The 16866-nt window shown below is 38.4% G+C and overlaps 1 protein-coding gene across 2 annotated transcripts in view; it reads right to left on the bottom strand.

The window, feature by feature from the left end:
* Window positions 1–16866, bottom strand: part of LOC139122920 (neuronal acetylcholine receptor subunit alpha-10-like) — a 123542-nt gene that overhangs the window by 21961 nt on the left and 84715 nt on the right. The window contains exons 1-2 of one of the 2 annotated variants that reach the window (XM_070688788.1): window positions 3050–3179; window positions 707–843 (exon numbers count right to left, since the gene is read on the bottom strand). In XM_070688788.1, coding sequence (XP_070544889.1) covers window positions 707–843; window positions 3050–3065 — 153 coding nt within the window. In that variant the 5' untranslated portion in view covers window positions 3066–3179. Of the gene's footprint in view, window positions 1–706; window positions 844–3049; window positions 3180–16866 lie in introns of those variants that run through there. The other variant, XM_070688787.1, reaches the window with a different exon arrangement.

The following is a 16866-nucleotide window of genomic DNA, read 5'->3' as shown; positions in this document are numbered from 1 at the left end:
ATGGGATATGTCAAAGTACGATTGGCAAATGTGGTAGAATCAATAATGTTTGTAATGATACTATAGAGTGTGTGTGGTTCTGTATGTTATCCATACATATGCTGCAGGCATCCGCCTACCCCCCCCCCCCCCCCGGCCACTCCATCCACCCAACCACCTGTCAATCCGTCAACGAGTCATCCACAACACGTTCTGGCACCAACGGACGACCCGCCACCAAAAAACCCACCTGTCAATCTTACTCATCTATTCATCTATCCACCCATTCACTCAACCACTCATCTATCTAGCTATATAAGCTTATATCGGTCTATTGTATGTATGTATGTATGTATGTATGTATGTATGTATGTATGTATGTATGTATGTATGTATGTATGTATGTTGTATGTATGTATGTATGTATGTATGTATGTATGTATGTATGTATGTATGTATGTATGTATGTATGTATGTATGTATGTATGTATGTATGTATGTATGTATGTATGTATGTATGTATGTATCTATGTATCTATGTATCATCTATCTATCTATCTATCTATCTATCTATCTATCTATCTATCTATCTATCTATATATCTATCTATCTATCTATCTATCTATCTATCTATCTATCTATCTATCTATCTATGAATTATGTATCTATGTATAAATTTAATTAATATGCAAGCAGACAAATATAATTATATCAAACAATGTCTTACCATGTCAATGATCTGAGTTAGGGCCAAACCAAAGGTGACATTTGTGATAGTTGAGAGATTATACACAGGTCTGAGGAACGTGTTATAATCCTTAAGTAAATTCTGTGCCAATATGGATCGGATGTTGGTATGTGCCCCTGAAAGAATAAAATTCGGTTACTTTCGACACGTGACTCGATAACATACTGCATCACATTCTCTACTATTATAAAGTGTGTGCAGTAGCGCGGTATAGACAAAATATTTCAAATTTTATATCATCGAGCGCAGATGGTAAACGTGCTTTCATCCACACTAACAGCATTTAACATTTTTGCACAATAGTAATGATGAGATGATCAATGACCATAAAAATCGTCTATTTTCCTAAACATTCATGATTTCCTGAAATTCGATTTGCTTCAATTTCTGATCGTACAGGATCAGGATTGATTACATTCCAATGCATCGTCTTAGTAATATTTAAAAGCAGTCATAGTAATGACGCAGTCCCCACCTGTAAATTAAGCGATTCGATTATATATAATTGAATTGAAGTCAATGAACCATTTGGAATGTGTGACTGGTAAGCCTATAAGTATACAAAGTCGTGACTATACGTCATAGCAGATTGTTTTTGGGCGAAGTTTAAATAAATTGGCACTCTGAGTGATGGCTCCAGCCTGACAAAAATTTAAACACCACCGCTCGCCTCGTGGCCATATTTGATCATCGAGCGAATATTCCTTTCCTTAATAGTCTTATTCTGTGTTCGTGTTGAATGTTTAGCTGGTCGGGAATATCAGACGAAACTGCGAGATTTGTGCGTTAGAGCCAAAGTTTCTGCAAACCAAAACATTCCATGTGTGTTTATGTGTAATGTAGTATTCGAAGAATTCCACGTAGAAAGGATGAGGAATTTTGTAAATATTAAGTCAAAAAATTAAAATCTATTACATCTTGACTATTTCAACTAAGCCTGTACATGTACAAATTGCATATCGGAAAATATCGAAAAAATCATCAGAAGTTACTAGCTACCGGCTCTTTAATGGTTTCAAGCTACTTGAACTTGTTTTACAATAGGGCAAGCTGTATCAGGGATTGTTTGTCTATTAAAAACTAATCGTAACATGACAGAGTTTCAAAATCTGGAAGAGGACGAAGACGACCATATTACATGTATGATATGATGTCGCCCATGTTCAATTCCACAACAGTACATTTTTTATCGCCATCTGCACCCTGATTGTTTCTGCAAATTTTGTACGAAAACATTAAATTTTGCCCAGTCTCTTTTATGAGCGCTGTTGCAAAAATGATACTGGTACACCCCTGTGACAAAATAGCAATAAACACGAATCACAAATCTTATTAGGTGCATGTGTCCCTTCTCTTCTGGAGCTGTTCACAAAGATTTCGCTATGATACACATCCCTTTCCTATACAATGTGATGACGAACTTTGGTGCAATAGCTACCATAATTCTCCTTAAATGTGAATCACCGAATGGCTAAAAGCTATAAAAAGTACGTTTTGAAAAATGCCTCTCGGAGCTGTGCATCGATGTTGTCATATTAGGTCCAATTGCGATCATAATGAGCCTCATCTAGAATCGCTAAACGATGCGAATAATAAAGCCCATAAATAGCGTCTCTCAAGGGTCCAATGTTTTCTATCTGACTTTCGACATCCAGTAACCAACCAAGTGGAATAGATCCTTTCTGCCATCTTTCGAGCACCGGGAAAGAACCGATGTGATCGTTGAAAACGGGACGGAATGCCTCTTTTGCGGCCGTAAACATTTATTACATTTAGTTGTTTTAGGATTGACGGATTTGTGATACGTTTGAGAAGGCATCCACGTAGCTGTCGTAAATTTCGGCGATATTTCAAAGTCAGAGTCGGAAGGAACTATAATCATTGTGTGGTTGGTGCTCGCTGAAGCATATCATAAGAACGCTATGCCCACAGGCACTCCTTAGCTGGTTCTCGGCTCGATCTATCGATCCAGTGGTCGATATGCCTGCCACAGTGACTGCAAACTTGAATCAAAGGACATGTAACTAGTAGTATTTTGATGATATTTTTTCACTAGTGTTGTTGTGTATATCAATTTCAGGCATATCGACTACGTGATCGATAGATCGAGCTGAAAATCGATTTTTTTTAGCAGACTACCTAGCTATGGAGCGCCTGTGGCTATGCCTGGTTACAAGGACGATCAAATAACCCGCCATTTTTATCAAAAGATGGCCATGTCGGTCCAGTAATAGTATTCATGACTACTTTTCCATAAGGTATTTGATGTTTGATTTATGACGTCCAGCATTTATATGCTACGGAAAGTTAACTAACACTAACCCTCTAGACTGCACATTTGCTTTGTGCCAGTACACGTTCAGCTCATATTTGCATAAGTCGGTTCCGGCTTTGGAAAGCAACTGCTATAACATCACGCGATGCTCTGGTAGGTCGAACGTAATTCTGACACAGCCGACTGAATGCAAGGATAATTGATATTGGTTTTGTCGGTTGGTGGATGGCGGCTGTACTGTCAACTCTGGAATCGTTTCTATTAGCCAATCCGACTAATCGGCCACCACAAAGGGAACAATCGAGCACCTCGAAGACTGAAGCGATTTTGAATGTCTTTTATCGAGGCAGCTGTCATCTTTGTCTGCCTCGGGTCGAAGGTCAAATAGTTTAAACACGTTGAGGAGCATAAGGTGGTAAAATAGACAGCAAAAGTTAATTCTTAAAGCTCCATTAGCTGTTTTTTACTTATTTTCTTGTCTTTGAAACGCTGTTTCTCAGTATTGCTCTAAAAATTATGTTGAAATGCCATGTGTTCAATTAGCGGAGCACAGGTTGTATGTGTGTCATTATCTATATTATTGCTGACAACTGAATTTTGAAAGGGACAAGAGAACATTACACAGTTTAGACGGTGCGTTTTGATTTCATTATCAAAACTTTCTATTTCAACACGGTTTGCGAAGAAGATGAAGCAAATATACTGGCTTTACGGAAGAAAAATTATGTATATATTTTTTAAAAGATAAAGATATACTCCTTTTCAATGAACTACATTTCAAAAGGAAGGCCTCAGCTAAAATACAGTGATAAATTGTAAAAACTGCAGCACTAGATACAATTGCTCTCTTTTAGGGGGCTGTTTCTCATGTTCTCGTTCTTTAAATGGCAAAAACAAAACCAGCTGTGCATGAAGTCGTAACATATTTGCCATTTAATCATCAAGTGAACAAAAGTTTAAAACCCTTCTTAAAAGGGTTATTAACTATGACTGTTGATCGTTTCCACTATTTTTGTTTTTAATGTCAAGCACAGGTTCGTGTTTTACTTCCCGTAACATGTTGAAATACGCAGTATTCAGCTTGTCAACTAAGCCTGTACATATATGCAGACTGCATTGTTATTGTTGACAAGTGAATTCTGGTCCGGACTAGAATTCGAATGTAAACAATACCAATGCATCCTACACGTACAGAGTATATGTTGACAAGTTACATAGTAGGTGTTTTAACGTGCTTTGGGGGAGTAACCGAGAACCTTCAAGTGATATACACAACAAAACTAGTGAAAAAATCATCAAAATACTAGTTAAATGTCCTTTGAGTAAAGTTTGAACACCTTATTCTGATCATGCGTGCTATGAATTAAAAATAGGCCTGTAACCTTTCAGTGCAGCTTGATGGGGCTTGCGGCTTGGCAGAACAGCCATTATCTAATAAGCATATATTTATGACGAATAAAATAAATTTCGTCTTTGTTTTTTATCTATTCTGTCAATGTGAGGGCTTCAAGGTATATTCTATTGACCAATCAACCAGCTTGTTTCAAGATCCTGACCTACATACCTGTCAAATACCACAATGCAACATTCGCAAAGATGATTTCAAGGCGAATTTAAAGGCAGCAATAATGTTACAAATAAATTGAAAATAATTTCTCTTTTAGAAAGAGGGGAAAAAGCATCTAGACTGAGTAAACACGTAGCTTATGTAAATCATTATAAAAACAAGACAGTCATGAATTATTCATGAATCACGTCGATAGAAATTATATATACATAATCATAAAATGTATTGTTAACTATATTGTAGCTTGTACATAGGCCAGCGATGTACGATCAACGTCCCTGAAACAACTTTGACGTTTTGTAGGATAATTCACTGTTTTTTACAAGTCAAACCCGCTGTCCCTTATATACATACATATATATATATATATATATATATATATATATATATATATATATATATATATATATATATATATATATATATATATATATATATATATATAAACATGAGCAATTTCGGTTTTATCTTTGCTCCGTCTTTATACAGCTTTACATATGTGTAGATGACTATGCATGTTTGACTCAGTCCAAGACATACAAGATGTTTGGCAATGGAATTTTCAGATTTTTTGACAACAAGGCTGCCATGCGGTACTTGCGCTTTACAAGACATCTTCCCTGATAATGTGTAATGTGTAATAACAGGGTGCGTTTTGAAGACATATCCATTTTAACAGCTAATGAAACTGCTTTCGACATTTACTCTCGTTGGATGGCCGACAATTAAACCAGAAAGTAGTAGTTTTATCGGCACGCAATTGCTCTCCATAAACCAATATAATAGAGCCCCCTTAGTAGCTCCCTGGTTTATTTCCCGGTGACATAAAATCAAGGTTTGAGCGCTACGTTTTCATAGCATTTTGTTCATTGAAAACTAAGGATATATTTTGGAACGATTTGTCAGGTGACAATGATACATCTCAATTACGTATACCTGCGCCTTTTGCAGGATATCTGTGGAGAAATTGTGGAGTACATGCATTTTGTAAGACAGAGTCTAATCAAACAAAACTGCGTGAAGTGACATGAAGTGTTTATTCCACACGAAGTGCTGGAGGGACTTTTCACCGATTTACGACTAAGTTCAAATCCAGGCTTAATTGCCTGCCGAAATTTTCGTATTTAACACGAAACACACTCAGCAAAAGCTAATATTTTTCTTTATTTCTCTTAGTACATATGATATCCTAACGTAAGTATATATTATTAAACACGGGAATGTATTAAACCCTGCGGGTGGCAGCACATTCCCTGTTTCCCTCTCGCATCAACGTGGTGTTCTTAAATTAATACCGGCTTTTCGTTTGTCCAAGTATCACAAGGACTGTTTGAAAAGCTGCGACCTGCAAATTACATCGTGCGCGGAGCTGTACCATTTAATATTGTGTTATAGCCTAGGATATTGGATTCAGAGACAAGCTATCCATGGGAGTCATTTCTCAATTCTTTAGAATGAAAGCCAGGCATAATTTCAACGTTTCACTGCCTTGAATGGGCCTTAAACTTATAGCCCTATACACAAATGATTCGAGGAGATGAATTTCTACTCGGTATACTACATAAATGAAGAGAATAAATCTGAGCCATCGAAAGGTAGAGTGATAACAATATAATTAATCAGTGCCATTTCATATTCATCTTCGAACAACCTTCGTCCTTGGCTCTCTCTCTCTCTCTCTCTCTCTCTCTCTCTCTCTCTCTCTCACACACACACATTATGTGACACTGTGTGTATTAGAAAATATCTACTAGTAGTCAGTTGCCGATGGATATAAAATCAGGGGTGTTGACAATCTGAAAATGAACATTTGAATACAGTTAGGCCTAGTTGTATCACATTCTTCACAAAAGGTGAAAAAGCACATGGTTTAAGTCCGAAAGTAGTTATTGAAGCACGCGTCTTACTTCTTCGAGGCGCACTGTTTTGTCTCATTCGGAGTTTAAGGAGAGGATAATAGTAAAAGTGGTTTTACATTGTAAAGGTGAATCTTGTCTTTTCTTGTCGAAACATGCAAGTAGGTGTGTGATAACTGCATTTCTTTGATTGACAGATTAAGGCTGAGTAGATGGATAAAATATCAGAGCTTTGAGGGGTGAATCATATGTGTGTGAGGATAAACATTTTGTTCAAGATTTGATATAATCTTTGATGCAGGCAAAGAATGCATGTTTTGCCCCGTTACTTGTTACTTTACAGTCATGAGAATATTTTCGGCAAGAAGCTGCATGGGTGAAGGTTTTCAACAGTTTTCCCGTATTTCAGATTTGAAATCCCCACCATCGAACAGTCTAATGTTGCATCCCTACATCTTTGTCGCGAAATTCTCTTTTTGACAAATCGTCGACAAGTATATCAATCGAACAATTACGCATAGACTTGGCGCCACATCCAGTTAATTCACCTCATCAGACTGTGAAACAAAGTGTGCATAATGTCCATCGTTCTGATGTGCTTGACCTTTATGCTCAGTTTAACAGGAAACGCACCATGCTTGTCATTGTTTCGTCGACCTTGCCAGAGTGTTTTGTTGAAACACTGCACTTGGCTTTCAGTACGCACACAATAATTACGGATTAACAAGACTTTGTCGCCACGTTTGCGCCATCAGATGTACTGAATGTAAGTTTACAACTGACATGATCTTCGAGATTAAAAGTATGTTAGCACTCGATTGCTTCGTCTTTCTTGCTTCACCTGAACATCAAAACCAGCGACCGTGGCAGCGCGATGTAATTTTATTATGGACAGCGCGACAAAACACACGGTTTACTAATTGTGATGGAGAGGATGAAATTTTGAACTCGTGAAACTGATAGGAAGCCCTGACAGTGTCAAATAACTTAATATTACCATGATCAGATTTCTTGACAAAAAATGAAAAGTTATTTTGTTATAATACCTAAAAGCAGCCTATCATGTGCGACTATTACGTAATCCTTGTTATGGATGTCATTAATATGATTAAATGAATGAATGAAGGAAGGAAGGGAATTTGATTACTTTTAATTAATCGATTAGCCTTCCTACAATGTTTTTACGAAAGTATACTTTTAAGAAATGTCTGAAGATTCATTGGACAACCGATAATAAATCAATCATTGTCAGCTGATATTGACGGAACACTATTGTAGTATGCGCTTCGAAAATGAAAGACCTAAACTTTCGCTCAAACTTTCCTAAATGAATCTTTCAACAATTCTCATTCAAAATTAAGAATAACAAGGCAGTATTGCTGAAGGCAATGAGTACTTGGGCCGTGATAGAGTAATTTTGAGGACAATATATACTACTATTCAAATATGGTCTTGAATTTCCTCCTGTCAATGAGGCATTTGATTAACTGGTTATAAACGAAGCAATGGCATGACAACGGCAAAATATGTCTAGCAACTTTTGTGGAGTTTGAGGCAGGGTTCTTTATTTATAGCGGGAATTGCTTAAACTCCTTAAATATTCAAATTACAGCAAATTTCTTTTGTTCTCGATGGTAGTAGATGTCTAATATTTAGATGGGCATATTTAGATTTCTACCCTATAGTTATCCCTATATACCAAAAATCGGACATCCAGCTCAGCTCTATTGGCTTGCTCAGAATTAGATATGGCATAATTAATGAGGTACAATATGTGGTGTCATAAGGTGTCCCATCATACCATTTATGAAGGGTGTAACACTTGTGGTTACTGAGTTGTGGACAAATATATATATTGAGGTCAAAGGTCATCGAGGTCACGTGACATTTTGTCAAAATAATTGTATTGCTAAGTTATTCCTATATACCAAAAATCAGACCTCTAGTTCTATTGGCTCGCTCAAAATAAGATATGCACATAATTAATGAGGTACAATATATGGTGTCATAAGGTGTCCTTTCATACCAAATATGAAGGGTTAGCACTTGTGGTTACTGAGTTGTGGACAAATATGTATATTTGAGGTCAAAGGTCATTGAGGTCACGTGAAGTTTTGTCAAACAAATTATATTGTTAACTTATCCCTATATACTAGTACCAGAATCAGACCTCTTGCTCTATTGGCTCGCTCATAATTAGATACGCACATAATTAATGGGGTACAATATGTGGCGTCATAAGGTGTCCCATCATACCAAATATGAAAGGTTTAGCACTTGTGGTTACTGAGTTATGGACAATAATGTATATTTCAGGTCAAAGGTCACCAAGGTCACATGATATTTTGTCAAAATGTCTGAGATATCTGCGTGAACCGATGGACTCACTGATGGACTCACGGACGGATATGAGCCAATCTATAAGCCCCCTGGACTTTATCCGTGGGGACAAAAAAACTGTGTCACTGCATCCTTTAGGCAATATGAATACAATGAGAAACTAAATTTTTATTTTTCTTGGCATCATACATGCGAGTCTTTGGAGAACTGCCTTATACATGGGAGTCTATGGAGGTGTAAACTAAAAAGTCCTCTAACACGGCCAAATTTGATAGCATTGTGAAACAAATCGACGTGCATCTGTATGGGGTTGGGTACTAGGCGTGAACGGACGGACGGACGCACGGACATGACCAAACCTATAATTCCCTCGGACTTCGTCCGTGGTGATTAAAAACAACGCAACAGTTATTACAGCTACACCGGCGGTAGGTTCATATCCAGAGCCCGTATGGCTGCCCGTCGTACCGCTCCTGTGCCGCCGTCGCTTGAAAACAATCTCATGCACCCGCGCATATGAGCAGCTGGCCGGATGCATGACTTCCCGGAGAAGGCGAGCTGTCACGTTCAAGCTCAGGATTATTTGTCGATCAAATTTCAATAAATTACTTTACCTAGATGAAATTTTGTCTATAGGCTGAAATTTCGCCGAAGTTTGACAAAATTACATCGATTTTTCAGGTTCATATGCGACATTTTTGAGTTTGAGTGCAGACAGAAATAAGTTTTGAGGCAACATGGCTGCGACCCCATGTTGACCCCTAGCCCTGCATACGTGCTATGTGCTACAGCTAACACACGCATCGTACGCAGGGCCAGCGAGAGAGTTGCCGACATCGACGGTTATTTACGAGAAGTGAATAAAAGACTGTCATTTTTGGAAGCGATCGAGTAGCTGAGGTAGGCTGGGATACGACTTGGGCCCAAGAACGCTGAATTTCGGCAGTAATTTGGCTTTTTACGTCAAGTTTCAAAATGGATTTGAAGTCACCGACCCAACGTACGGGTCTTTGCAGGGCTGCGGTGAGCGGGGCGGTTAGCTGTAGCGGAACACACAGCATCGTACGCAGGGCTAGTTGACCCCCAAGTGAAAATGTCTTCGCGATCAAATCTTCCTATATTTTTTTCAGAATTTTCAACAAAATCATTGCTTCTTACATCTTTTGTAAAATATAAAATACTAAAATAAAACTGCGATGTGCCATGTCTCCAGATTTCTAAAATATCGTTCGTTGACCGTTCGACGCAAACTTGTGACGCAGTTGAAATTCAATACTGACCGCCAAATAATCTTAATGAGACGAGATCAGTCTAGACCATCCTCCAAATTATCCAACCATTCGCATTGGAGTTCAGCTCGCTTAGAGTATCATAACATTTTTCGGCCTTCTTTTAGATCGACCCTAATATCTCCCATTTAGGAAATAAATACACAAGCTACCTCGACAAAACTTCGTGCACCATCCAAGACCAAACGCACTACAAATCTGTCTTGACGTCATCATCTCCTTACATGGTAATCGGCATACCGTATTTTTTAGCAAAGGGGACACAGAATACGTCGGAGTATTCAGTTTCAAAACGTATTACATTGTGTGATGTTGTCAAAAAAAGTCATGTTACTGCAGTGGTATAAATTACAAAACACAAAAGTTCAAATCAGTTTATTTTGGACTGGCTTTACCCAACATTTCATATTGTTTCTTATGCCAGATTTGACCACGTGCTTACTGGCGACCCCTTTTCATGCAAATTTTGTGTCAAATGATGTGTTCCCCTGGAAAAACAAACGTACGATTTCTAAATGAAGGAGGCGAAATTTGCCCTCAAGACTCGAAACCACCCCTTTGGGGTGTACCTAGCTATTTTTAACGAGCTTCTCGAATCTGCAGCTCTATTTCGAAATGATGGTCTGGTTTTCTCAGCTCAAGGATAAGTGTTCTCCATCGCTGTGGGCATTACTATTCTCAACCGGGGGTACAGTTTCCAGTCGTAATGTTTTTCATTGTGTCCGGGATATAAAACCTTTCCTTTTCAAACTTTCTCTTTGATTAACACTAATCCACATCTTGTCAGTGATTAAACATGTTTCAAGTTTAAATGTTAAATTCTGGTCTCGAGCCCTCCTGTTCGACCAAACCGAAATTACCCCTCCCACTTTGGCTCGTCCAGTGGGTGTAGCAAGGGTCGTGCCATCGCCTAGGAAACGGAGGGTGCATTAATTGTTGCATTTCGATGCACATTTTGATTATATTCAGAAGATTTTGTGGCAAAAACTCAGATAGAGAAGCATTTATATTCACATCTCACTTATTCAAGACTGGCTGAGAGCAGCACTTCCATTCAGTTAACATCATTACGCCATTTATTATGCCAAGAAAGATGAAGCCAATACATTTTGCCCTCCCTGGTCTCAGCCAGAAATGGTTATACCTTACAGTTTTTTCCCACGGAATGAAAACAAATGTACTTGGGCTGAGGCCCAAGTACAATAATCAGGGGTCACCATGCAAATTTTGGTACTAGGGAAACAAATTACCTAAAATTTACAGATATTTAAAATTCAAAATGGCCGCTATCCCTGTGTTAACTCTACTGAGAAAAATAAAATTTTTGATTTTCGAAAAACTAAGCCGGTGAAAAGTTTTCTTTCGCCAAGAGCTTTAAAATGATCCCCACAAGGAGTAGATCAGAATGGAATTGATAAAGTTTGACAGCCCGAATATCTGTCCCCGAGGCGCGATCTACCTTAAAGCACAGAGTAACATGGACAGAGTGGCAACACTTGCATGCCTTTTGTTCCATGGTCGTCTCGGTAGACTATTGGCTTTCATATTAAAATTAGCTTAAAAGGTGTTAAACTTTTTGGAGGCTTTGTTGTTGTGGTTGATAATTGCACGAGATTATGCGAAAGATACGACGAGATGGCATCGTACTGCCAGTCGCGTAGCAACCATAGTTACTTTTGTGAGCTCTCAGGCCAGAAACACTGCCTCACGCCAATCAAAACATAACACGCCAGCAGTTTCATAAACATGTCCTTTCTTGGCGCTTGTGTAAAAGACGGTATGACTGACCGTAAACCAATGAGTAAAACCAGACAGTATCGATAAAAGACTTTCAAATTTGGTTCAAACACACTCATTATATATTCATAAAAATATGAGAGGAATTTTTAAAACGGTAAAACCCACTTTCCTGAAGCTCAAAATACTCCCATTTTCGCCAGCAGCACATCAATTCCGATCAGCACCACACGACAACAACAACACAAGCTTTGTCGAACATACTTTCGCTTAACAATTGGTGAAAATCCGGATATTACCGAAGGGTGCATGGTCGGCACTCTTCGGAAAAGAGAGCCAAGAGCTTCGTGAGGCGAGGCAAACATGGATTGCTTACGTAACCGCTTCACGCCTTAAACAAAAAGCTGTTGCCACTCTGTCTATGATATTACTCTGTGCTTAAAGCAAGTACAGCTGATCAAAACCTTTAAACGACTCTCCATATACGATAGCGTGGTGATTGCCGATTCAGCATCATCGTAACCTCTCATTTTGTTTCTTTTGAGAAGTACGGAACCGTGTTTAAAAAGAATCATTTAAGCTTGCAAGTGAGACAGTTGAAACTGCACAAAGAATTCATAACTAGCATTTGCTAAGTTAACAACAGCATCGAGAGAGAGGGGGAGAGGGTGACAGACAGACAGGCAGACAGACAGATAGAGAGGGGAAGGGTATTTGAGAGTGTCAAATGAAGTAATTAGCTGACGTCAACAATGAGGAAAGCAACAACTGAATATTCAAAAGGCGAATAATGTGGAAGACTAGTGTATCTAGATAGGTAAAGCTTTAATGAGCTGATTTTAAATCGTCACCTTTATGAAATAAAAGTCACCAGTGTTAACCCTGTGGCGTAAACAGCATTCCATATCATCAAACATGTTCATATGCCAAGAGGGATCCTCATTCCGCATTTGAAAAATAATCATTGAACACGTATCTGGCAATTTCTCTGTCGGTACAACTGTACAACATCACCTGGGATTCCAAGTAAGATTACGATCTCGCGCTTCAGAGTTCAATGCTACTGAAAGTCGATATGGCAGGACATGTTTATGAAATAGACAAAAGTATTTCCTTTGGCGTTTCCTACATCAAGGTACACGGTATATACACATAAATTTCACGAGGAGAGTGTTTATAACTGAGGGCTCTCGACAGGATGTAAGGCAATTCATTCTGATATTCCGTTTAACTGAACCACATCTGAACCGTCAAGTGCGATGCTGGGAGTGACCCGAATTAATGCGTTCTTTGGTTTTGTATCGACCTGTAGTATATCATCTTCTGGCATATAATCGTCAGCACCTAGTCCTGATCATTTCATCGACAACTGTTTTCTTAGAAGAAGCGAGATGACCCCTTGTCAAAGGTAAACACAATGGAAGTACTGCATACTGTAATAGGAATTTATTTTTACGGTAAACAGAGAATTAAATGACAGTAAACTACATGGCTTTTACCCGCACAACGACCTTCATGCCCCACACTTGGGCGCTTTAAATAAAATTCTTTGTTTGCCGTCCGCGTGCTGGTAGGTTTTCAGAGAAAATTAAGAAAAAAAACACAATGTTAACACTATTACCAAAAAATATCCCCTTTCCAAAAGAAACCAAATAAAAATTGAGCTTATGTTAATACACTTGTCTTTTGTCGGTGTTTTTTTACCCTGGCTGGCTGGTAGGTTTTTCAAAAATCCAAGGACGGCAAACAAAGACTTTTTTTAAATGGCCTAAATCAGAAGTTCACAAACACAAGTCATTGAGTGATTAACAAGGTTAAGTTTTATAAAGTAGCCGAGAACAATTCCATTACAGCCACGGCAGTTCAGATGTTCAACAGTCAAGGTACGTGATTTCCAATTTCAGATTGCCTGACAACGCCCCTAATGCAATCCTGATGACTGTCCGTGTCTCTTTCTCTCTCTAAAAGTCTAGATGGGCCGACGATATGAATGAAATAGACGACAAGATAAGATTAGGTATGTTGTGTGCGCGTTGCACAAGAAATAAATCCTATCGGACGAATAATGACATTTCTCACTTCGTTGACGTGAAACGAACCTGCCCTTACGGTTGGTTAGTCATACATCTCGGCCTGAAATTTACAAAATCGAATCAAGCCAGCAAAACAAGTTGTCGGTACGATGCATGACGTGACCTTATTCATAATTAATGCCGGCTGTTGGATCGTCAGCGTTAATACCAAGGTGATATCAAGCTAGCGTTCAATAAAACCATGACTGGGTGCAAGACAGATAGCGCCGATAATTTCAAACCTTTAAAGAAACTATGCATGTACAATGGCCACTGTTCTGTGGTTTATAGATAACAGTGCAAAAGGAACTAGCAGTGTGGATTGACCGAATATGTTTATTGACCAAAGTACGGGTACTTTCGAAGAGTGAACCTTTGAAGAATCATCATTTAACGCGTTACCCTAAAGCGTGACTACGAAGCGAAATGTTACACATTCAATGGTTTTGCCGAGATTCTATGAGTCTAGATATTTATCCGATGCATTGTGTTTTATGATACTCCCATTTGAAGCAATTTTTTCAAATGGAAAAATTGAAGCAGCTAGTCAAAGACAAAGCAAAATGCATTACGATGTAAAGGTTGGCCTTACACGTCACTCGTAGGTTGGAAACACCTAAGATTCTCAAATCTGAACAGTCTATCTACAGCGTACCACACGTTACGATGGAATTGGTCGACTGCAATGAAATTACACTTACTTAAAATTGATGGGTATATGGCGTCAATAGATAGATAGATAGATAGATAGATAGATAGATAGATAGATAGATAGATAGATAGATAGATAGATAGATAGATAGATAGACGGCTGGCTAGGTAGATAGACGGCTGGCTAGGTAGATAGATCCATTGTTTGGTTGATTGATCGATTGATTGATTGATTGATTGATAATAGATAGATATTGTGACTCATTGATTACTTGATGTGATTGATAGATTGAGACAGATAGGCGCACAAGCAAAAAAAAGGAAAGATGCGTAGCCCCAAGTGACATCTGCGTGAATTTTAAAAACGATCTATGGCACTTGGCAGTGCTACATGTCTTTGTCATAGGTTTAATTGCTGATTTATATTTGGACGCAAGGAGCGTCTCGTTAGCAGTCATGACATTGCTGTGAGCACTTAACTACGATGCCATTTGGCTTGATTGGTGTACAGAGACTTGTAAAAGAAAATCAGATTATAATAGCGGTATGTGTAACTTAGCGTCAGGCCACTAAATGTCGGAAACTCTCCGAAAATGCGTTTTATGTTCCTCTAATTAACGGAAAAGATATTTCTTTCTTCGGCGACAACATCCTCAGACGCATTAAATTGAGCTCGCTGGAGACAGTCAATGTGGCATCGTCTCTAAGCTTTTCGCCGCTGTCTTGGATACTCTTCGAATTGCAGTTTCTTGAATATAATGTCCAGTGTTTCCGACATGGCGTACGCAGCGTAAAATTGAGCCTCAATCTACGTCGTGGATCAGAGCTCTGTCGTTGCAAGAATTTTGACAGATCAAAATACGTCCTATTATCGATATGCATTGATTTGTGGGTAATTTTCTGTGCCAGTGCTGAAGTCGGTGTGCGCTCCACTTTTTGTCGCAAAAATTGACTCCAGAAACCGGGCAGCCATCAGCTGCAAGAATCAATTTTAATGAACAATATTAATACCCTAGAGGACCTCATTACGTGATATGCTAGCTTGGTTAACCTTGCGAAATTCCAATTAGAACTACATGCAGCTGAATGCTTTCTTTGTAAAACGAAAACCGTAAGAACGTTTCTGAGTGTTTCATTCAGTATCTATTTACTTAAAATATGACATTTGGACCAAAAGGTAAATATGACCGAATACAGGTTTTCTTTTCTTTTTCTTACAGCTACAGTTGAACGTGAACTTTATCTCAGACAAATGATTATCGTTGCATGTGGGCATGGGTGGTACCCATGTCGAAGATTTTTACCGGATATGTTAATGGAATACTAGGGAGAAAAATACTTCATGTTCGGGATACGCTTTAGAACGGAGCTGTGAACCTGTATTGACTTCGGAGTTTGGGATTTCTGTGTATGGAAAGAGTTTATGAATAACAGGCACACATGGGACTGTCAATTTCGGGAACAAATCGGACAGCGGCCTATGTTATCTTTCTAGTGATATATTTTTAATTAAGAACTGTCAAATCCCGCCAATTTTAAGTCAAAATGCCCCATCAGCTTAAATCCTACTCGCCGGCATTTTTTGACAGCTCAACGATGCATATCTTATTAAGCGACAGGTCTATAGGTCACAAAGCGAGAAAACACAACCGATGATATTTCTGCCCCTGCTTCTTTACGTCCCCTGTTTAATTACCAAGAAATAATGCAAACGATTGTAAAATTTAATTTCTTGTTTAACCCGAAAGACGAACATATTTATCACATAACTAAGACATGTGAAGTTACATCCGGGTAGTCAGAAATCTTTAGAACACAAGAGAAACCTTTCTTTATTCAACAATCGTACGAAGATGCCTATATGCTATGATACAGTTTTCTTGCAATTGAAAATACAGACATCATTCATTCACTGCTGTGGTAATTTACCAAACCTATAGGGTCCAAGGGCAAAAACCTTGATATAATTATGTCATTATCGAAGAATGCATCGATGGGCAGACGCAATACAGGCGTTGACACAGACAATGTAACATGGGTCAGCTTTATCACAGTGGGGCATACATACATACATACATACATACATACATACATACATACATACATACATACATACATACATACATACATACATACATACATACATACATACATACATACATACATACATACACACACACATACATACATACATACATACATACATATAAACATACATACATACATACATACATACATACATACATACATACATACATACATACATACATACATACATACATACATACATACGTACGTACTTACATACAACACACGATACGTACATACATACATACATACATACATACATAC

Source organism: Ptychodera flava, chromosome 22, assembly GCF_041260155.1.
Source record: "Ptychodera flava strain L36383 chromosome 22, AS_Pfla_20210202, whole genome shotgun sequence".
Classification (NCBI taxonomy): Eukaryota; Metazoa; Hemichordata; class Enteropneusta; family Ptychoderidae; genus Ptychodera; species Ptychodera flava.
The sequence above is the reverse complement of the archived record's forward strand: the minus strand, read 5'-3'. Positions and strand labels throughout refer to the sequence as shown.